Source organism: Diabrotica virgifera, chromosome 5 (assembly GCF_917563875.1).
Source record: "Diabrotica virgifera virgifera chromosome 5, PGI_DIABVI_V3a".
NCBI lineage: Eukaryota > Metazoa > Arthropoda > Insecta > Coleoptera > Chrysomelidae > Diabrotica > Diabrotica virgifera.
In genome coordinates, this window is record NC_065447.1 from 147,856,647 (window position 1) to 147,881,617 (window position 24,971).

The window sequence follows — 24,971 nt, forward strand, 5'->3', positions numbered from 1 at the left end:
GTTATTATGTATTTCAATAACAGTAGCAGTACATATTGAACAGGCCCAAACAAAAACATCAAATATTAGGTAGGTTAGGTATCCATATGTCATGTCAAAATTTCTGAAGTTTACTTCAATTCAGACATGACAGGGACGTGCGCATTAGATGGGCGTGACAGAAGGCTGTATAGATACTCGTTAAAACTTTTTATAAATCACAGATAAAAACACTTAAGTAAAAAGCGTAACGGTAAGGTATAAAAGATATTAGAATTTAGGTTTGGACACTAGGAAAAACTTGACCTTCAATGTTCTTTTCAAATATTTAAAGGATAATATGAGCTACAATTTGGAATTTAAATTTAACACTAAAACCCTGTGGCCTTGATTGATTGTTCCTTTGTAAATGGAAATGAATATCATTATTATAATATGGATTATATATGAACTTAACTACAATGATGCATTACCACGAAAAATAATGAGAAATATATCTACAGTTTACTTACTTGGACAGACGAAACACGCTGGCCTTAAACTTCTTTTATGTAAAAAAAAACCAAAGATAAATTGAGTTTTGATATTATCGCTATTCCAAAAAAAAAATGGTCTTAATGTTCCTTGATTTTAGTGATATATCTGCTCCATTTTATCCAAAATCTCGTCCAAATCCGCCACTTAGAACAAAAAAAACAGCGCGTTCGCTCAGACCCTGAGTTTGACCAAAACTGAAGTTCCGATTCGGATCCGGATCGACAAAATCGACCGCCGAGGTTTTCGCGCGTGAGCAGAGAGATATCGTTTTAAGTCGATCGACGGCGTCGCACACGGGATTTATTTAGGGGTATTTGATGAAATTTTATTGGGATTTATTTAGTTAATAGCGTAACTGCTACAGGGTGTGAATCTGTCTTTTTATTAAAAAATAAACTATAGAAAGCACGTACTTTACATGGGAGGATACGGATGTCCTGTTTACTGTAATTAAATTTTTTGTGGATATTTTCTTATGCCCTTTGTACAAGATCGTTAATTATTTGGCCTAATATAAACTCAAAGAAGTCATAGAGTTTGACTTTTCTTCTTCTGCTTTTTTATATAAAGTATTAATTAAAAATACATAATTTTACATGAACGTTTATTTAATAAAAATATTGACTAGTAGGATAAGAACAGGTACAAATTTACAAACACATTTTTGGTACTTAAAAATAAGATAAAAAAAATACTTTATTAGTATTAATTTGTATCCTTAAACTATTTCGAAATAGAAAATGCAAATTGGTTACAAAAGATCAATATTAGGTAGGCAACTATAATTTTACTGCCGTGCTAGTTACTTCCATTCAATGTTGTAAGACAGAGTCATTCGAACACTGAAAATGATGAAGTAAATTAATGAAACTGAAGATAGAAAGATTAACTAAAATTAAAAGTCATTTCTACAAATCTAGAGTCGTTAAGAGGCAGTAAGTATATTGTTACTGGAATGTTTTGATATGAATATTTTGAAAATACCTTTTATTGCACCAATATTGTATGCGTATAGTTTTGATTTTTAGATATTCTACACACTTGTAATTGTAAATATTCTGGAATCGTAGGTTTCTACGATTCTAAATATATTTAAAATTAATTGAGTTAACAACTACAACAACGTGGTCCTACTGGTGTGTGCGTTTAAAATAATTATTAATAACCAATATGCAGCTTAAAAATAAATTAAAGAAATATAAATAAACTAAAAAGCCTTTCAGGCTCTATTTATTAAGCGTGTTACAGTTATTAAGGTACCAAAGGTATTAAAAGGATAATAACATTATTATTCGTAATACCCGTGGTGCTTTCAACATTTAATGTCCGACTAAATATTTAGTGAGAAAAATTTGGATAAATTAGTTTTTAAAAAAGTACACTTATTTGTCAATGTCAACTAGACAGTATTTAACTATATATTTAAATTTAATAGATAGGGTGTTATTTTTAAAAACAACGCCCTAGGAAAATATATCATATTTAACTGACTTGGACATTAGGTATGTCATTATTTTTCAAATAATATACCAGTCGGACAATAATGTTTTAAATCCGACTGGTATATTATTTGACAAATAATGACATGATTTCGAAGACAGTTAAATATGATATAATGCCCTAGGGCGTTAAATTTAAATAACTAGTAAAATACTGTCAAGTTGACAAATAAAGACCTAAGTAAAACTATGGTTACCACAATTACGTTACGACTATTGCTGCTAAATGTACTTATTTGTAAACTAATTAATTCAAAATTCATTCAAATTTTTTGCATATAAAGAAGAATTTTGTCGGACATTAAACGTTGAAGGCACCACGGGTATTATATCCCTATATTACCCTTGGTACCTTTATAACTATAATATATATTTCATATTATACAGTGCTAGTCAAAAGTCCGTACCCCATCTCGTATCTTTTGAATGGTTATACTTATAGTAGTGAAATTTGGAGCGAGGAAATAAACGGACCTAGGCTCCTTAACTAGTCATGACAGGTGACGTAATAGTGACAGATGACTTTACAGCGCCACTGTGACAGATACTTTTAAATGGGATCTTATGGCAAGTGATACCTCATTTAAAAGGTCCTGAAAATAGCTATTCAGTCATACTAAGTTTTTTGGGTTTAAGTTGATTTTGATTTTGGTGAATAAATTAAATAAATATAACATTGTAGTTTCGCATTTAATTAATAAAAATTCAAATGTCCGCCTACAGTTTTTTTGTCAAAAAAGTTGACGTTTTTCAGTTTTTTTTTTGTAGTTTTTACGCCAACGTCAACCTTTTTGACAAGTAACCATAGACGGAGGTCTGAATTTTTATTAATTAAATGCGAAACTACAATTTTATATTATTTTATTTATTCATCAAAATGAGCTTAAACTCAAACAAAATTAGTATGAATGAATAGGTATTTTCAATACCTTTCAAACGAGGTATCACTTGCCATAAGGTCCCATTTAAAATTATCTGTCACAGCGGCGCTGCAAAGTCATCTGTCACTATTAGGTCACCTGTCATGACTAGTTAAGAACCCTACGTTCGTTTATTTCCTTCCTCCAAATTTCACTATTATAAGTAGGCATAACCGTTCAAAAGATACGAGGGGGGGGGTACAGACTTTTGACTAGCACTGTATATTTATTTAATACATAATCTTATTTACTACAACAAAATAACTAGCTCTAGTTAAAAAATCGAGAGTTCACATGAGATCAGTGAAGCTAATAAATATTTCTCAATATATTAATAATTATACAGACTGTTTCTTTACGAGTATGTTTTAGAGAAATCTTGGACCTTTCTCTATATGTCTAAGCTCGATGCTATTTTCCTCCGGTATTAAGGTTACATACTTGAAAGCACACAAGGCTAAAAAAAATAACACTATATTATTTGCATATTCTTGAATATTGGCCTGAAAAGGATAAACATGTTTTATTCAGCTCCAATCAAAGTTTTACTAATTTGCAAATTGAAATAAACTTTACTAAATCAGTGGTTAAATTAACACACGCATTATAAACAATGAAGAACGGGAAAAGCCTTGGACCCTTGGACCCTTAGAGTAGAGAGAATTTTACACTTCCCCAGGAGAGGTAACGCGCTATCTGTCCTTCAAGCAAAAGTGAAGTCGATTTTGATAAGGTTGGTTCTCATCTGAGGTTTGACACCACTTGTTTTATTAGTGATTTTTGTGCGATTTCTGGGTGAAAACTAGCAATTCTTTTAACTCTTTAAAATGGTGATGTGTTCGGCTTACGGTTGTAAAAGCAATAGCAGAAGGAATGAAGTGGGAGTTACATTTCACAGGTAAATAAATATTTCTGCTATGTGTGCGTAGATGAAAATTCAATAAATACTCCTTTATTCTTAGATATTGCCTCTTAAACGGTTAATAATTTGAAAATTAAGACTTCAATGTACCTTACTACATAATTAAAATTACATGTTTAAGTTATAAAATGAGAAAAATTTATATGTAAAATTAAAAGTAACATAAAGAATCACCATTTTACCAGTGGTGTAGGTACGAAATAAATGAATTTATAAAATATATTGTGGCAACTATGAAAATGGAATTAATAACGTTTACCTACTTTTTATATAGGTTTCCAAAAGACGAACCAAAAAGAAGTCTTTGGATTGAAAATATGAAAATTAAAAACTTAACACCCACAAAAACCTACAGAATCTGCTCGAAGCACTTTGAAAATATTTTTTTTTATGAAACTACCACAGGAAAAATTAAATTGTTGGATCAAGCAGTACCAACTATATATTTTGAGTTGTCAAAAAGTGTGCAGCCAAAAGGACAACTTCGAAAGGTATTATTAGAAATCATTTTCATATTATTTAAAAAGTAATTTTACATTGAGTCCACAATAAAAAGTATAGATTAAGTACAATTAGTTTGAAGTCACTGCATGTGAAGTTGAAAATGATTGTACAGAACAATTTATAAAATATCATAAACGTTTTAAGGTAATGACATGCAACAATAATTATTTTTTCTACGACCGTTTAATAGCATGCTCATTATTCACTATTTTTAATAGATAATAACTCCCATTACCTAACCCGTGAGCAATAGTTCAATACTCACGGGTTGAAATTAGGTTTTTGTATGCCATTTTTAAGATATTAATTAATAATAATAATAAGTTTGTAATAATAATAAGACTCAGATGGGCAGGGCATGTGATACGCAGTAACGACAATCACCTTATAAACAATGAGTTCTGGGAAAGGCCAGATGGAAGAAGGTCCGTAGGGCGGCCTAGAAAAAGGTGGAAATATGCAGTCAAAGTAGATCTAGAGAAAATGGGAGTGCGACAATGGGAATTAGTGGCACAGGACCGACAAACATGGAAGGCAATAGTAAACGCGGCAAAGACTCACGAAGAGTTGTAGCGCCATTGATGATGATGATGAAGTTTAATTAAAACTACTTAACTTGTTGATTTAATACAGTAATTATTGTAATTTATACCAATAATTAACTTAAGGATACCAAAAATTTTAAAGGATTTTTAAGGGTAACAATGGGTTAATAGGCATATTTTTACGTTTATACCTTGTTTACAATCACTTGTATTCGCGATGTTAAGTCACAATGACGACCTCTCGCGGATTTTGGCAGAACTAGCTGTGAGGATTTTTCAATGTCAAACGCTGAGCGCACATGCATTTGAAACCAGTAGATAACGTTCATTATTAATTTTTACATGTTTTTTTACAAATTTTATATACAACATCAACGCCAACTTTTATCAAAACGTGAAGATTCCATGATAATCATTTTATATTAGCCAATAATTAATTTGAAGAGAATTTGGGCCGTACATGTGATAAGAATGGGAGAGGATAGGCTACCAAAAAGAGCACTGAATGCTAGAATGCAGGGAAAGGGACCGGTTGGAAAGCTAAGAAAGCGCTGGGAAGATATAGTAAACAGCGACGCACAAGCCCTTTTAGAAGTCCGTGTATGGAGAAGAGCAACCACAGACAAGCAAGGGTGTAGGCAAAAAATAAAGGACCAAGGCTCAATTTGGGCTGTAGTGCCGTAGAAGAAGAAGAAGAATAATTAATTTAAAATATGTAAAAATAAATATGAATATTACCTACTTGGTTCATATGCATGTGTGATCAGCACATGCCATTGAAAACACCCTCAACGCTAGTTCAGACGAAATCCACGAGAGGTCGTCATTGTGACTTGACATCGCTAATTGTGTTAAATATATTATAACATATATATTATATTATAGTTATACTATAAAATATAAATATAGGTACATTATAACTTTATAAAATATGTCCACCGATAATAGCCATTTCCTATTTATTACAATGACGGTAGGTACAAATTTGTGCTTAAACTTTTTCGGAAACGAATAGAACTTGACTTGAATATTTCTGTATACCTACATTATTATTTTGTTGTATTTTTACAACGGCCCAATAAAAGAACAATCTGACCCCAAAAAAAATAAAGGAAGGATGAAAATTTGGGAATAGGAATGAAAAATTGTCTATTATTATATAAGACAAAGTTTACAATTCTATATCCACTTCTCGGGGGTGAAAAAATATGCATTCAAAATAAGTCAGGAATTGGATGAAATGACTAATTATAAGTAGCTTTTGTTCTATAAAGTTTTTTCATTAAGTCAATGATTTTCGAGTTTTACGAGTGAATATGTTTATTTTTAACGAAAAAAAACACATGATTTTGGACTGTGTTTCGCAAATAACTCAAAAAGTAAGTATTTTATCGAAAAAAATATTCTTAGCAAAAATATAACACTGAATTGTTTCTTAGTTTTTTACCCCTGTAACTTTTTTATCAGAATTCGATATAATAAATCCCATTTAAATAGTATTGGAGCCGAAATTTTGCGCCTATCCCATTAAGTTAACATTTTTTTGTATACTACGTTACCTATTTGAAATAAAGATACCTATCTACCATAAATCAATAATTCAAAAAGTTGTTTGCTTTCGTCACAGCCCCTAATTCCTAATCCTGTTTTATTTTGAGTGGGTATAAAAGTTCAACATACTAAAATACTGTTTTTTGTTTAAATATTTCTATGTAAGCCATGCATAATATTATGTAATTAATAAAAATAGAAAATTGAACTAAAACTACGAGCAGTATTTTTTAATTATGTAGTTTTATATAGTTTCTTTTGGCCTACGCGATATTAAAATACTGTTTTTTGTTTAACTTTGTATGTAAGACATGCATAATATTATGTAATTAATAAAAATAGAAAATTGAACTAAAACTACGAGCAATATTATTTAATTATGTAGTTTTATATAGTTTCTTCTGGCCTACGCGATACGCCACTGGCACTGTGTTTGGTTCTCACTTGGCTTCAGTTTTGTTCTCGTTGCGGTCACTCCTGGGAAGTGTAAAATTCTCCCTACTCTAAAGTTATGCCTGACATACTCCTATCGAATTAATACAAATTATTGATGAGCAGCACAATGATGTTCTATAGTGATACTCTTGAACCAAATTTATCGATCTTGGTTTGTCTCCCTAAAAAGAAAAACGCAAGAGAATGCGCCGATTACCGGACTATTAGCTTGATGTCCCATGTGCTAAAGTTGCTACTGAAAGTCATACATAATCGAATATATTATCATAAATTGGACAAATACATTAATGATACACAGTTTGGGTTTCGCAAACGCCTAGGAACGTGTGAAGCTCTTTTCTCACTTTATCCTAATACAAATGAATGTGCCTAGACGTCAATCAAGAGATGTATGTGTGTTTAATTGACTATAATAAAGCTTTCGATAAAGTCCGACATGAAAAATTAATTAATGTCCTGAAATCAAAGAAGATATATTACAATGAACTTAGGATCATATCTAATTTCTAATTTAATAAGGAGCGAGCAAAAGTACGTGTTAACGAATAGCTGTGAGAAGAAATTGAAATTAGACGTGGAGTGATGAGAAAGGAATGCGTATTGTCGCCTGTTCTTTTAATGTCATAGTCAGAAGAGATCCTAAAATTGATCTTAAGCGCGAAACATCTGGAATGAAGGTAAATGGAGTTTCCATTAACAACATTAGATATGCGGATGACACTGTCATCTTAATCGAAAATATTGAAGATCTTCAGAGACCGGTGAACAGAATAGCGATGTATAGCCAAGAATACGGTGTAACAATGAACATCAAGGAGACAACATTTATGAGAGTATCTAAAACGCAAAGAAATAACGAGAATCTTCTCATAACCGGAACCAATGTCGAACGAGCAGACCAATATGCATATCTTGGAACAATGATCCACTCCACAAATGATTACTTCCAAGAAATTAAAACTACTCTACACAAGAGATCTGAAGTTACAGCTAAGAATAAGGTTGACTAGATGTTATGTTTTCTCAACTTTGTTTTACGGAATGGAAGCTTGGACCTTGAATGCTGCATCAATGAAAAAACTGGAATCATTCGAGTTGTGGGTGTATAAAAGAATTCTTAAAATATCAGCTGAAAATATTGTTTGAGTGGATATATTTCCTTTCCTAAACACTAGTAATTTTTATAATTTTTTTATTACAGTATAAAGCAGTATATAAATATTATTTTTACATGTTAAAAACATATTTCTGTCTTTTAACATACCTACATTATTTTTCATAAATATTTAATATAAATTCGACATATTAAATGAAAAATATAAGCTTACCCAACAAATCATGAAAGCAACGAGCAACATGTAATTTATTAAGAGGTTTTTCACTTAAATCTTCAATAGTTGGAAAGCCTTCATCGAAATTAAATTTTGTGATAATGTCCATAAGTCGTTGGTGGCTAAAAAAATAAAATACATTTATAATACAAATAAAATACATTAATAGTTATTTCTGTACCAAGTCAGTAAAGTTACTCTTTATCGAACGAGTCTTGATATTACGATAAGAGCGAGCGAGGCGAGTAACAGACGAGTTCGATAAAGAGTCTTTACTGACGTGGTGCATACAAAATTTTATCGTCAACATAATTTGATTGGAAATCAACTTGGAATTTGAATTCCGATGATTCGCACCTTAAAGTTGACTACGTAAGAGTTTGGACTCTGTAATAATTTAAAAATAATATAAAACTTATAAAATAAATTGAATAAAAACCTGTCGTTTATTTAACTTCTTTAAAATCTCATTATAACACTACACAATTTTTTTAATTTGGTTATCTTCATTATTTCATAAAATTAATCATCTTTAATTTTAATAATCCCTGAATGAAAAACTGGAAAATGAAGCACTGAAAGCTTGACAGCTTGGATAATGCCAAAATATATTTTATCTACAATTTCACTTTCTACAATAATTTGTTATTGGTTTTAACACTTACATGCAATTTACAATTTTTTTTTTGTTCTGATTCTGGCCTTGGTAGAATTTACAATTTAAGAACTTTTTAAATTTTAGACGTCATAATTATTTCATGACAGTGATGACAGATAACTTTGGAATATGGCCGCTTTCGAGTTTTAATCGATAGTTATCAATATTGAATAATTACTATCGGAGAATAGGCCATTTTTGGGAAAAGTTATTTACCAGCAATTTTATTGCTGGAATCGAATCTAATAATTATATATATTAATAATATAGGTATGCAAAGTCCGCAGATAGTGTGCTACTTTTTTTATAAACAAAATGGCGCCCGAAAATCGTGTTTTTTTCAATTATTGCTCTAGAACTCCGAAGATTTTAACTTTACAACAAAAACACTCAAATAAAAATTCACCGTGATTAAATTCTGCATAGAGAGGTGTTTTTCCCGATCTGCTCCGACGAAAATTTTCCTCGGAAAATGCGGGTTTTCCCAACAAAATCTTTAATTTTCAAATAAAGTTTTAGGTGAGTAATTATTTACCAATAATTAAATAATTTGGTGACTTAAAAGCCTTCTTGGTTTAGATTATAGTTCCAGAAGCTGGTGAAAATTAAACGAATATTTTAGCAACAATTCAATTGTTAATTAATAATTTACGGTCGCAATAATAACCAAAATAATTATGATGCACTGATCAAACTTTGAAATCTTATAAAGATGAGATTCCTATTTAACATTTTGTCGACAAAATATAAATTTTTTATTTTTTTGCATAATCTTTAAATGTTTAAAAAAATAGTTATAAACAAATTAACGTTTCTCAGAAAGTTTTTATTATATTATAATTTTAAAAAATAACTAAAATGCGCATTTCAAATATCTTGAAAATGAATGCTTTAAAATTTTTTTGCAACCATTTGCAAAAAAGTTATGAAACAGCAAAGTAAACATACTATTAATACGGTGTTAATAATTTTTTTTTAATTCTTTCAAAGCGTAGAAGTGAGTTTAAAGTACAATCTAATTATTTATAAAACAATATCGATTATCAGCTTAATGGTTATATTTTAATTAAAGATTATAAATATATTTTTTTGTAATTTACACGCGCGAAAGTAGAATAATACAGTACCGTAGCTACCCGCCCACATACACAACTCGCGCGAGTTTAAGCGTGTCAGTCGCTTCGAGTGAACATTTTATCTCCGGCTCTGTATCAAGCCTACTTTCGCGCTAAAAATTACAAAAAAAAGATTTTTTAATCTTTGATTAAAATATAACCATTGCACTAATTTTTGACATTCTTTGTGAGTAATTAGATTGTACCATAGACTCACTTTTAAGCTTTGAAACAATTAAAACAAATTATAAACAATGGATATATCGTATATTTATTTTGCTGTTTCCTAACTTATTTGCAAATGGTTGGAAAATTTTTTTAAAGCATTCATTTTCAAGACCTATGAAATACGCATTTTAAGTATTTTTTAAAATTAGAATATAATAAACAATTTCTAAGAAATGTTAATTTGTTTATAACAATTTTTTTTAAACATTTAAAAATTATGCAAAAAAATGAAAAATTTATATTTTGTCGACAAAATATTAAATAGGCATCACACCTTTATAATCTTTCTAAGTTTGATCAATGTCTCATGATTATTTTGGTTGTTATTGCAACTGTAAATTGTTAATTAACAATTGAATTGTTGCTAAAATATTCGTTTCATTTTAACCGGCTTCTGAATTTTTAATCTATACCAAGAAAGCTTTTATTTCACCAAGCTATATAATTATTGATAAATAATTACTGGCCCAAAAAATTATTTGAAAATTCGAGATTTTGTTGGGAAAACCCACATTTTCCGAGGAAAATTTTCGTCGGAGCAAATCGGGAAAAACATGCCTCTATGCAGAATTAAATTGAGGTGAATTTTTTTTGAGTATTTTTGGTGTAAAGTTAAAATCTTCGGAGTTATAGAGCAATAATTGAAAAAAATACGATTTGTCGGCGCCATTTTGTTTATAAAAAAAGTAGCACACTATCTGTGGACTTTGCATACCTATATTAATAATATATAAGATCTTATAATTCGATTAAAGCAATAAAATTGCTGGTAAATAACCTTTCTTTGTACTTTACTAATTAGACCAACGTATTATAACTATATTTTTTTAAAAATTTAAAGATTATGCAAAAAAAAGAAAAATTTATATTTTGTCGATAAAATATTAAACAAGCATCTCATCTTTATAATCGTTATAAGTTTGATCAATGTATCATGATTATTTTGGTTATTATTGCGATCGTAAATTGTTAATTAACAATTGAATTGTTGCTAAAATATTCGTTTAATTTTCACCGGCTTCTGGAATTACAATCTATACCAAGAAATCTTTGATGTCACTAAGTTATTTAAATATCGATTAATAATTACTTATTACCTAAAACTTTATTTGAAAATTATAGTTTTTGTTAGGAAAACCCGCATTTTCCGAGGAAAATTTTAGTCGGAGTAAATCGTGAAAAACATATCTCTATGCAGAATTTAATTTCGGTGAATTTTTATTTGGTTGTTTTTGTTGTAAAGTTAAAATCTTCGGAGTTATAGAGCAATAATTGAAAAAAATACGATTTGTCGGCGCCATTTTGTTTATAAAAAAAGTAGCACACTATCTGCGGACTTTGCATACCTATATTATTAATATATAGGATCTTATAATTCGATTCCAGCAATAAAATTGCTGGTAAATAACTTTTCCATGAATTTTGCTAATTAGCCCAGAGTATAAAGTTTTAATTTATTTTATATGAATATATTTACAAAACACTACAGAATTTCACTTTTTGACATAAAGGGCATAGCCGGGTAAGATGATGAAAAGTGCCCCCAACTCGATTCGAATTCCATATAGGTCACCGTTTAGCATATATAGTGAAACTAACTTTCTGAAATTGTTAGCCCCTTAGGTGGTCATGTGACCCATCTAGAGCCTAATTAGGGTTGTTATGCTTTTATTTTTTATCTCAGCCGCATCGAGAACTAGCAAAAAACTTTAAATAAAAAAGTTGTAAGCTTTAATAAGTACTGTCCGAAAAAAATTTTTTGTTAATTTTTGGCGGGAAATTTAAATTTTAGAACGATTTTAAAATTTTAGATGAGTATAAAAAAATAACTAAGACATTCGTTTTCACGAAAAAAATATATAACGTGTATTTTTGCACAACGTTTCACCCTGAATTTTTTAAAATTTTTAAAATTGGTGAAACGCACCTTTAAAAATAAAAAACCGCATTTTTTCGTTTTTTTTTTGGTTTTTGATACAATTTTATACATATTTTTCAAAAAAGGTAACACCGTCACTGGAATAGGTAAAAAACTGAAAAATAATTGATGTTTGCTTAATAAAAATTTTTGGTAACGCCATCCATTTTTAAGATACAGGGCGTTGAAGAAAACAAAATTTTACAATTTTGCCGAAACTGCTGGCAACATTGTTAAAAAACTTGGCGGATTTTAAGAGGTAGTTATTGTGCATGTTTTGACATACAAGTAAGGATTTGATATTCATCATTGGCGCGCATAGGGGTAATGGTCTAAACTTTTCAAAGAAAAAAGATAGTACGCCACTGACATATTTCAAATTAACAATCGTTTTTGAATTCCTCGTTCAATTTGTTGACAAAAAATCTATCTTCCTATTTTTTCATACGACGCGCCATTTTTATTCAAAAAATAAAACATCTTAACCCTTACAAAGTATTCGAACTTATAGTAGTTTCTACATCTATTACATAAACTCGTACATCCATTATAAAAACTAATTCGAATGCTTTGGAAGCGTTAAGATATTTTATTTTTTGAATAAAAATGGCGCGTCGTATGAAAAAATGAGAAGATAGTTTTTTTATCGCAAATTGAACGAGGAATTCAAAAATGATTGTTAATTTGAAATATGTCAGTGGCGTACTATCTTTTTTTCTTTTAAAAGTTCAGACCATTACCCCTATGCGCGCCAATGATGAATATCAAATCCTTAATTGTATGTCAAAACATGCACAATAACTACCTCTTAAAACCCGACAAGTTTTATTACAATGTTGCCAGTAGTTTCGGCAAAATCGTAAAAAATGTGTAAAATTTTGTTTTCTTCAACATATGGCTGTATCTTGAAAATGAATGGCGTTACAAAAAATTTTTATTAAGCAAACCCCAACTATTTTTCAGTTTTTCACCTATTCTAGTGACGGTGTTAGCTTTTTTGAAAAACATGTATAAAATTATATCAAAAACGAAAAAAAAACCGAAAAAATGCGGTTTTTTATTTTTAAAGGTGCGTTTCACCAATTTTAAAAATTTGAAAAAATTCAGGGTGAAACATTGTGCAAAAATACACGTTATATATTTTTTTCGTGAAAGCGAATGTCTTAGTTATTTTTTTATACTCATTTACAATTTTAAAATCGTTCTAAAATTTAAATTTCCTGCCAACAATTAACAAAAAAATTTTTTTCGGGCAGAACTTTTTAAAGCTTACAACTTTTTTATTTAAAGTTTTTTGCTAGTTCTCGATGCGGCTGAGATAAAAAATAAAAGTATAAAAACCCTAATTAGGCTCTAGGTGGGTCACATAACCACCTAGGGGGCTAAAAATTTCAGAAAGTTAGTTTCATTATATATGTTAAACGGTGACCTATATGGAATTCGAATCGAGTTGGGGGCACTTTTCATCATCTAACCGGCTAGGCCCTGTAAGTGTTAATAACGCAAATTGTGTACAATATTCTTCTTTCAGTACAATAAAGTGTTACTTTACTGCCACAAATGAGGGCAAATGAGTACAATAATGAATGACTTTAGTGACGGTTGGCAATAAAATATTTTACCAGTTACAGAATACTAATGACACATACTTAAGAGCGTAGGCGCAAAATTTCGGGCCAATGCTTCTTAAATACATTCATTTTTTGCGAAAACTAATACATATTTTGCGTTTAAATGTTTTAAAATTATCTATTTATTAGTTTTTTTCAGGATTGAAAAAAAATGAATGAATTTAAAAAGAATTGAAAAGATGAAATATATATTAATAAAGAGCGCCAATGAAGATGATATTATCACTTGTAATTACACAAGAACTCTAAAATTACCAATTTGTATTATGAGTGACACTTTAACAGTTTTAATTTTCCCGGCCCGAAGGAGAGGAAATGATGTCAAATTGTCACGAGGGCAATACAAATCGGCAATTTTAACCGATCGAGTGTACTTCGGTAAGATTTTTTCATGAATAAAACATATTTTTAAATAATTTTAACTAATATTTTATCGATATCTTCGTCTGATTATTTGCTAAATCTGCTCATGGTATTCACTTTGACAAGTTGTAAAGCCTTAATTGTGATTAATGTCACTGAATATTTATTTAATTTTAAATTTTCGTAAGAACGAAGGACAAAATATACAGGGTGAGGCAAATAAAGGGCCTATTAGAAATATCTCGAGAACTAAAGGCAACAGAATCATGAAAATTGGAATAAAGGGGCTTTGAAGGATGATCTATTAAATGAAAATATTTTCATCTCTTTGCAACTTCCGGTTATACCGGAAGTTGCTTATAACTTCGTTTTTTAAATGGGACACCCTGTATATTTTTACATTTTTGGATTCTCTTCGATGTCTTCTTTCTTAAAATATGAGGTTTTGTAATATTATACAGGGTATTTTAAAAGATAATTACGTTTTTTTAATTAATTTCGTAGCAACATTCACATCCTGTAGAATTGTAATAGTTTGACATCTAAAACTCTACTTACGTTCAAATGATTTTTAATATACTCCACTATTGTTAAGAATCATTAGTATAGCTAAATTTTTAATTTTAGTATACAGGGTTGGTCGAAACTCGGAATGAGTATTTTCTGAGGTTTCTTAAATGGAACACCCTGTATTTTAGTATTGTAATGAAATGATATTTTATGGTACTTTTTTATTTCTTAAGCATTCCCTATACCTAACTGCTTTAATTTGTGCTTAATAGTTAATCGCACCAACAATCATAACTACGTAGGTATTTTGATAACTAAACCATTATTGGTAATTTTAAGGACCATTCTGGATTAATATGTATTTATTTCTGAAAAATTATTTGGGATTGAGTATTTTCACGGCCAACCTAATAAAATTTTACGGATTTTTGTTGCAATTAATGTTTAGCTTGAATCACCAATAACTCACAAATTAAAGCAGTTAGGTATAGGGAATGCTTAAGAAATAAAAAAGTACTATAAAATATCATTTCAATAATATACAAAAATACAGGGTGTTCTATTTAAGAAAACTCAGAAAATACTCATTCCGAGTTTCGACCAACCCTGTATACTAAAATTAAAAATTTAGCTATACTAATGATTCTTAACAATAGTAGAGTATATTAAAAATCATTTCAACGTAAGTAGAGTTTTAGATGTCAAACTATTACAATTCTACAGGGTGTGAATGTTGCTACGAAATTAATAAAAAAACGTAATTATCTTTTAAAATACCCTGTATAATATTACAAAACCTCATATTTTAAGAAAGAAGACATCGAAGAGAATCCAAAAATGTAAAAATATACAGGGTGTCCAATTTAAAAAACGAAGTTATAAGCAACTTCCGGTATAACCGGAAGTTGCAAAGAGATGAAAATATTTTCATTTAATAGATCATCCTTCAAAACCCCTTTATTCCAATTTTCATGATTCTGTTGCCTTTAGTTCTCGAGATATTTCTAATAGGCCAGTTATCTGCCTCACCCTATATATGCCGCGCTACTTGACGACAGGAAATTATCATTATTATCCGTATTTATATCACCAGATAATGAGAATAAACTAAAAATAATTCGACAATTTTTCAAAAATTTGTTCCCTGGCAATAGACACGAGAGCCCACAGGCTACATTAGACTTGCTGCCGAATGGCAGCAAGTTTGAGATACAAACTGGAGCATTATTTTGTTATTTTAGTCTTACTATCATGTGATATTCGAAAGATTATTTTTTAATCCTCACATACAAAATTCAAGTCTTTGTAAATAAACATTCAGTGACATCTATCACAGTTATTATTAATGTTTTACAACTTGTCAAAGTGAACAGCATGGTCTTGTTTATCAAATATTCAGACGAAGATATCAATACAATATTAGTTAAAATTACAGTTTTATTCATAAAATAATCCTACCAAATTACACTCGAGCTCGTAAAATTGCCGATTTATATTGCCCTTAGATGCAGCAGAACTAGAAGTTTATTTTGGTTCATTTTCTTAAATATGATAGTTGTCAAAACTAGAAAACTCGTTGTAATTCCACAGAAAAAAAAATACTTAAATTTATTCTCGGTATAATAATGAAAGTAGATTATTCCCAGTATAATATTCTGATTGGACAGAATTAAACATGTGATGAAATTTTAACAGTGATGAGACAACAAAGACCAAACAGATAATGAGAACAACAGAGATGAAAACCCTAAGATCCATAAGAGGTATCACACTCAGAGATAGAGTACGAAACGAAGACACATTGAGAGAGCTAGGCGTTCAGGACGTAGTGAGATGGACAAGAGCGCGACGACGCATGTGGAGGGACCACGTAGATCGGATGGACCCTGAACGTATGGCGCATTGGGCGAAAACACAGAAGCCCAACACCAAGCGACCCATAGGAAGACCCAAAAAACGATGGTACGAGAGTTGGAGCTCCGGATCGCAGCAAAGACTGTACCAGAAGAAACAGGAGATAGTCCTATTACAAGAAGAAGAAGAAGAAGAAGATGAAATTTTAACATGTTAATTTCCAGAAAAAAGACAAAATGCATAACAACAAATCCAATAAGATGTAAATTGGAGCTGGAAGGTCAGATACGAGAACAAGTGATGGAGTATAAATATCTACGCATCACACCAGCTAGTTACGGAAGGCTCAAAATAGAAGTGGAAAATCAAGGGAATAGAGCAAACAGAGCCGCAGGTTGTCTGAATGACACAATATGGAGAAATAAAATTATCGGAAAAGAAATGAAAGGCAAAATTTACAAAACCTCTAATAAATTTTTTTTTTAAGTTAATGGCACTGGCAAAGCGAAAAGGCCAGTCATGTTTCCTTATACAGTGAAACCCCGATAAGTCGGATTAATCGGGAACGCGGCCGATCCAGGTTATCGAAAATCCGGGTTAGCCGGAGAATATGGTAAAAATTAATAAAGTACGGTATACTTACAGGTAAACTCCATTATAATAATTGCGAAAACATGAAATACATAATATATGGACAATACATCTAAATTACGTACAGTTGTATTGTAAGCAATATTGTTCATTTTTTGGTAGAAAACTCAGTCAAACTGAAAAATGTTTGTTTTGTCTGATGAAAATCGGTCCGGGTTAGCCAAACTTCTGGGTTATCGGAAGCCGACTTATCGGGGTTCCACTGTAGTTTCATCAACCAATGCTTACATTATAATACATGGTATATTTGAATACATACAATAGTTTTTATTTACACTAAATTTACAATCAAGATGCAGTAGAAATAATAAACAAACCAAGACACGTTAAATGCTACTAGGAGCACTCCCGAATCATAATTTACAATGTATAAACTTTGGAAATCATGATTTGGGATTTACAATGTACATTGTAAATTATGATTCGGGAGTGCTCCTATTTATATAGTAGCATTTAACGCGTCTTGGTTTGTTTATTTCTACTGCATCTTGATTATAAAGGGCCTAGCCGGTTAAGATGATGAAAACTGCCCCCAACTCGATTCGAATTCCATATAGGTCACCGTTTAGCATTTATAGCGAAACTCACTTTCTGACATTTTTAGCCCCCTAAGTGGTCATGTGACCCACCTAAAGCCTAATTAGGGTTTTTATGTTTTTATTTTTTATCTCAGCCACATCGAGAACTAGCGACAAACTTTAAATAAAAAAGTTGTAAGCTTTAAAAAGTTCTGTCCGAAAATTTTTTTTTATTATTTTTGGCGGGAAATTTAAATTTTAGAACGATTTTAAAATTTTAAATGAGTATAAAAAAATAACTAAAACATTCGTTTTCACGAAAAAAATATATAACGTGTATTTTTGCATAATATTTCACCCTGAATTTTTTCAAATTTTTAAAATTGGTGAAACACACCTTTAAAAATAAAAAAACCGCTTTTTTTTGTTTTTTGATACAATTTTATACATTTTTTTCAAAAAAGGTAACACCGTCACTAGAATAAGTAAAAAACTGAAAAATAATTGGGGTTTGCTTAATAAAAATTTTTTGTAACGCCATCCATTTTCAAGATACACAAGATGTTGAAGAAAACAAAATTTTACACATTTTTTACGATTTTGTCGAAACTACTGGCAACATTGTAATAAAACTTAACGGGTTTTAAGAGGTAGTTAGTGTGCATGTTTTGACATACAATAAAGGATTTGATATTCATCATTGGCGCGCATAGGGGTAATGGTCTGAACTTTTTAAAGAAAAAAGATAGTACGCCACTGACATATTTCAAATTAACAATCATTTTTGAATTCCTCGTTCAATTTGCGATAAAAAAACTATCTTCTCATTTTTTCATACCACGCGCCGTTTTGCTGCAAAGAATAAAATATCTTAACGCTTCCAAAGTATTCGAATTAGTTTTTATAATGGATGTACGAGTTTATGTACAGTAGGAAAAATGAAAGAATACCCATGAACGAACATATATAAAACACGCTGTATTTTCCTGTCACCGTATCAGACAAAAAATTGGCCAGCGCAAGTACATGTAATAATTATTGTTACATGTACTTGCACTGGACAATTTTCTTTGTGACACGGTGACAGGAAAATACGGCATATTTTATATGTTCGTTCATGGGTATTCTTTCATTTTTCCGACTTTAGATGTAGAAACTACTAGAAGTTCGAATACTTTGTAAGGGTTAAGATGTTTTATTTTTTGAAAAAAAATGGCGTGTCGTATGAAAAACTAGGATGATAGATTTTTTGTTACAAATTGAACGAGGAATTCAAAAACGATTGTTAATTTGAAATATGTCAGTGGCGTACTATCTTTTTTTCTTTAAAAAGTTCAGACCATTACCCCTATGCGCGCCAATGATAAATATAAAATTCTTAATTGTATGTCAAAAAATGCACAACAACTACCTCTTAAAACTCGCCAAATTTTATTACAATGTTGCCAGTAGTTTCGGCAAAATCGTAAAAAATGTGTAAAATTTTGTTTTCTTCAACGCCCTGTATCTTGAAAATGGATGGCATTACAAAAAAATTTTATTAAGCAAACCCCAATTATTTTTCAGTTTTTTACCTATTCTAGTGACGGTGTTACCTTTTTTGAAAAATATGTATAAAATTGTATCAAAAAACAAAAAAAAAAAACAAAGAAATGCGGTTTTTTATTTTTAAAGGAGCGTTTCACCAATTTTAAAAATTTGAAAAAATTCAGGGTGAAAAATTATGCAAAAATACACGTTATATATTTTTTTCGTGAAAACGAGTGTTTTAGTTATTTTTTTATACTCATTTAAACTTTTAAAATCGTTCTAAAATTTAAATTTTCCGCCAAAAATAAAAAAAAAGTTTTCGGACAGAACTTTTTAAAGCTTACAACTTTTTTATTTAAAATTTATAGCTAGTTCTCGATGCGGCTGAGATAAAAAATAAAAACATAAAAACCCTAATTAGGCTCTAGGTGGGTCACATGACGACTTAGGGGGCTAAAAATTTTAGAAGTGAGTTTCACTATATATGCTAAACGGATATATGGAATTCGAATCGAGTTGAGGGCAGTTTTCATCATCTTACCCGGCTAGGCCCTTTATTATAGTTCTATTCATTTTATTACGATTTTTTGTTTTATAATATTTTAATTTATTGTTTGTTTTGTTTTTTATTTTTTATTTCTTAATATTTTTATCTGTTGTTTGTTATTTTTTTTATTTATTTTTTATGCTTACATTGTAATTTATTACCATGTCGCAATGCTGCTTACAAAGTAATGTTAGTAGATTTTACATACTGATATATAATAATATGGATACTATTATCCTCTAAGTCAATAGATTTGAAACATTTATTGGACATTTGATTCTGTATGATATCAAATTTTAATAAAGCTTGTCACTTTCTAACTTTTTTAATGGACATTCTAAAATAATATGTTGTAAATCGGCAATTTCATTACATAGGCATTTATTACTATCTAACAAACCTATTTTATGTTTATATAGGTACTGGAAATATTGCATGATTGTTGCGCATTCGACTTGTATGATTATCCGAATAATCGAACGATTACTTGTATTCTCAAACCATGGTTTGTCCCTTATTTTTGGTTGTATATTCTTAAAAAACTGTCTTTTGTCTCCCAATTAATATTTATCTGTCACTTTTCAAAATTTCCATACTTCAAAATGGCTAAATTCTGGCTTTTTAATACCTGATCAATGAAATGAGTAGATACTTAGACGATAATTATAGTTTTTCTACTTACCGTCCTTTGAAATCAACAGTCGTTTGGGGAGATAATTTTGATGATTGGAACGGCAAAGAAGGAAGCACTAGTAACTCTTCAATAATAGGAGACAAGATCTCAGTTCTTTGACTTGGAACAGCTTCGGGTAGTTCAATTTCTATGGCGCTAAAAAATAGTATTTACAAAATATAGGTTCAACTATGAGGTTCATACAGTTCATGAGCTCCATTGATTACGAAATACAGTATACAAACAAAAAATACAAAAATGATGTCACTGAATGCACAGAAAACAAAACTAATGATACTTATAAAGAATCTTCTTCGGTAATATTACTTGCAGAATTTGAGGAGCTTATTTTCAAAACGAAATTTCTAACAAAAATTCCACTACTAAGATAAAGGTGGCGCTTAAATTTGTATGTTGTGAATCGTTTAAAGTTCTACTGCTTTTTTAAATCAAAGTGTTATTTCAACCGCTTAAAATACGAATTAATATTAGCGTTTTTTTTTAAGCTGCAATTTCTACAAATATAATTTTTTTCAAATCGCAATATCTGCAATTTTTATTTCAAATTGACATTTATACACAGATTGTATCTCGTTGTAGTGTATGCTGGCGTGGTGCAGTAAAATATCACTTTTTTGCTGGAAATGGAGAACAATATAGATAGAGTTGCTGTTTCGGAGAAAAATGAAGAAACAAAGAAGAAAAAAAGAGGCTTAAACAAAAGAGAGAGGCAAAAAGAAGTGAGGTAAATCAGTTGGTATAAAAGTTAGGTTAGAATTTTTATAATCCCTTTTCTCTCTCTTTTGTAGGTATGGAAATCATTTTAATGAGAATTTTATAGAGACTTTTGAGAGGCCCTGTAATCACAGCAAAAAATCCTTGAATTGTAATAATATTAGTAATGAAGAGATACTTGAAGCGAGAGCTAAATTCTTTATGGAACCAAATAAGATTGTACAAGATAGAAAGTTATCACACTTGCTTATAGTTACAACATCTAAAAGAAATGTTTCAAAATATAAACTTACAGCTCGACCGCAAAAACATTTGAAGCAAATTAAATATAAAATTTTATAAAAGATGAAATATGATATTGGATATGATAATGACAACAAAGACACTACCGGTCAACTAAACCTAAGCGTACCAATATAGTGAAGCATAGTGAAACATAGTGCATCTCGCCAGACAATCTCGCCGCAATGCTCGCCAGGCATCTCGACACGCATCTGGCTATCTGGCACCACGCTACGACTCATTCTATATGTTCCCAAAACATTCAACCACTAACTTTTTTTATAGATGCATATAACATGAGAGAACATTTTAGAGGACTTCAAGGAAAATAAATATTTTTGAGATGTTTCATTATATTATATAATTATATCAATATTGAGAATTCCGTTACAAAATCACTTTTTCCACCTAACTCTACCGAAAGTATACTTTTCCGGACCTGATTGTAGGGAGCAAAGTTGTACTTTTCCTCCCTAGGGAGGAAAATATTTTTCCTCCCTAGGGAGGAAAAGTAAAAGTGACGTCATGGTATTTCATTTATGAAATATAACTTATTGACGCCCTGTATAATATCTATTTTCTATTACGAAGTATCTATACATTTTAACGTTTATTTATAAATCATCCTGTATTTTGCAGAATGGTAAAAAACAGTAAATTGTTATTTTGATTTAACAATGTTTACATTAATAATTTGACTTATATTTGACAGTTGACAGTTATATTGTACCTACTTGTTGTTTTAGTTCTAATAAATTTTGTTGGTTAGTTACATAAATAAATTAAGTAAAAATGAAAAAATGACTTGTTATTTGAGGAAGGTGGAAAACCCATATGTATAACATGCGAGTAAAGTGCCTTTTCCTCCCTTGAATGATTACTGCCCTCCGCTACGCGTCGGGCAGTAAACTTCATTCTCGGGAGGAAAAGTTGCACTTTCCTCCCTTGTTATACAAATAGCTATTAAAGTTATTTATCAAGTTATAATAGCCCAGCCAGAGACCTAAGAGGACAAATAAACAAGGCCACAGTCATGTTTGAGAGATGTGGTCTGGAATAACCCATATATAAGAATGGAGAGCAAAGTAAGAATTTATAAAACTTACATCAGACCTGTTATAACCTATGGTATCGAATCAAGAGAATACACCCATAAAACCAAAAGCATGCTACGAACAGCCGAAATAAAGACACTAAGAGCAATAGCAGATGCAAGATGTAGTAAGATGGGATAGGCAAAGACGAAGAGAATGGTTCAGTCATGTAAAAATAATGGATGAGCACAGACTACCAAGAATAGCGCTAGAAGGAAAACCAGCTGGCAAGCGTTCACCGGGGAGACCACCAAAAAGATGGAGAGATAGCTAGCAGTTTACCTCTCAAGAAATACTTCAACATCGGAATTAACAGATCGAAAGGTCTACAATAAGTATAAGAAGAAGAAGAAGAAGACTTTTAAACTAATTAATGGATGGGTCTCAAATTTTGATGTGTTTTAAGTTCCTAATCCTATACCCAACACTGGGTGAAACACTAAAGTTCTACTTTAGTTTTAATAAAAGTTATTAAAAAATAACGAGTTTTATATTTTGCAGTTTGCGAAGCAACAAATTGACTTTTTAACATTAAAAAATCGGCATTTTTAAGGTTTTTCATTGTGTTTTTCATTGTTCTAATGTTTGTTTTTAAACTAGGAGGAGTAAACTAAAAAGACAGATTCACACCCAAGAAGGTCACTAGAAAAATCACCAAATACATCTTCTTTTTTAGTTGAGCATGTCGGCCTTCGACGGTAATCCATAAATATTATATTATACTAATACGTCGCTAAAGAGTTCTAAAAACAACTGATTTTTATGTAAAAGCAAACTAATAATCTAAAAATTAAAGGAATAACGCAGAAAACACAAAAAATCGCCGATATAACTTAATTAACCTATGAAATGCCAGAAGTGTCAAAATTTCATAAATGTCATTAGTGTCAAAATTTGATAACAGTGGAGTAAACTTGCCTGAGGTTGAACCAATTACAAACAAGCATTACGGCGCGGTAAATTTGAATTACTCCTCTTGATTTAAAAACAGACCAAAAAAATCATGTTTTGTAATTTTATGTCAACTATTTAGCTTTTTAATAGAGTGAATAAAATCGAAAAAATCGCGTTTTTGCATTAACTCGTTAATAATAATTAAAAACGGCTCGGACTCTAGGCAAGAAATAAGTAGACCCTGTTCCCTGGTTCCCTGGACTACACTGTGGGCCGAAATAAAGGAGTACATGTTTTAGTTGAAAATAACTTTTTTGTTTTTTGGGGGATATAATTTCTTTTTGCAGGGCTAATAGCCTAACATGTCCTCAACATGACTGACAATTTCGAAGCAAAAATAACGTACAGGGTCGGACTTATAAAACAATTTATGTAACGGTGCATTTGAGCTAGTTGCAAATGAAAACTGTCTTAGCTAAAATTAAACTGATATGCTTTTTTGGTAGGTTAACTATCCAGAACACTTCAGTAAAAAGAAAATTTTTCAAAATCACCGGATTCGCAAAATATATTTTTTTTTATTAAATTAGGGAAATGGTACCCCGTCGAAAAAGCCCCGACAAAATAGGCCCGACATAATATCACGCACACAAAATAGCTCTGACAAAATTGCCTGCAGACAAAATAGCCGCGGAATAATAGCCCGCCGACAAAATAGCCCCGACAAAAAAGCCCCCTTCAGAATTCATCATGAAATAATTCCTTAAAAATACATTTTTTCGGACATGGTAATTATCCTCTATTCAGATGTTTATCTTAACCACATTAAATAATAAAAAAATGAAAAAAACATTTTTAAGAAACGCTTTTCTTTAGTTACGAGTGACCAAAATTAACAATATTATAAAAAAAATCAACTAAAAAGCAAAAAATAAAAAAAATTGAAAAAATCCAACACATTCGTCAAATAAAAGCGTGGCGCGTCTTCATCGAATAAACGGTTTTCGCCCCACGCTTTTCTTTAACGAATGTGTTAGATTTTTTAAATTTTTTTTTATTTTTTTGCTTTTTAGTTGATTTTTTTATAATATTTTTAATTTTTGTCACTCGTAACTAAAGAAAAGCGTTTCTTAAAAATGTTTTTTTCATTTTTTTATTTTTTACTTTTTAGTCTTACACTTTTCAAACATTAAAATATATCTTCATGTTTATTAAAATATGTATAAAATATATGATGTACTAACATGAAAAATAGTCGGAATCGGCAAAAAATTTGAAACTTTATTGTTTATTTATGAACCATAACGTAAACAATTAACGTAAAAAGTGAAATTATGTAGAGTTCATATCATTAGCTACAATCTATAAAAGTTTCAAGTTTTTACATTGTAAAAAACAAGAGAATTTAAGCATTTTCCATTAAAATCGTTTTTTTTATTTAAACAATTAAAAACCAAAAAAAAAATTTATTGAAATTTCGTGTATTGTTCCCGAGAATGCATATTATGTCTGCAAATTTTCATTCA

General features: G+C 30.3%; 1 protein-coding gene across 1 annotated transcript in view; it reads right to left on the minus strand.

Moving 5' to 3' along the window:
• Nucleotides 1-1,106: 1,106 nt before the first annotated feature.
• Nucleotides 1,107-24,971, minus strand: part of LOC126884495 (uncharacterized) — a 210,063-nt gene continuing 186,198 nt past the window's right edge. Inside the window, exons 16-18 of the mRNA XM_050650433.1 lie at nucleotides 20,450-20,596; nucleotides 8,242-8,366; nucleotides 1,107-3,392 (exon numbers count right to left, since the gene is read on the minus strand). Of these exons, the coding sequence (XP_050506390.1) occupies nucleotides 3,304-3,392; nucleotides 8,242-8,366; nucleotides 20,450-20,596 (361 nt within the window). The 3' untranslated portion in view covers nucleotides 1,107-3,303. The remainder of the gene's footprint in view (nucleotides 3,393-8,241; nucleotides 8,367-20,449; nucleotides 20,597-24,971) is intronic.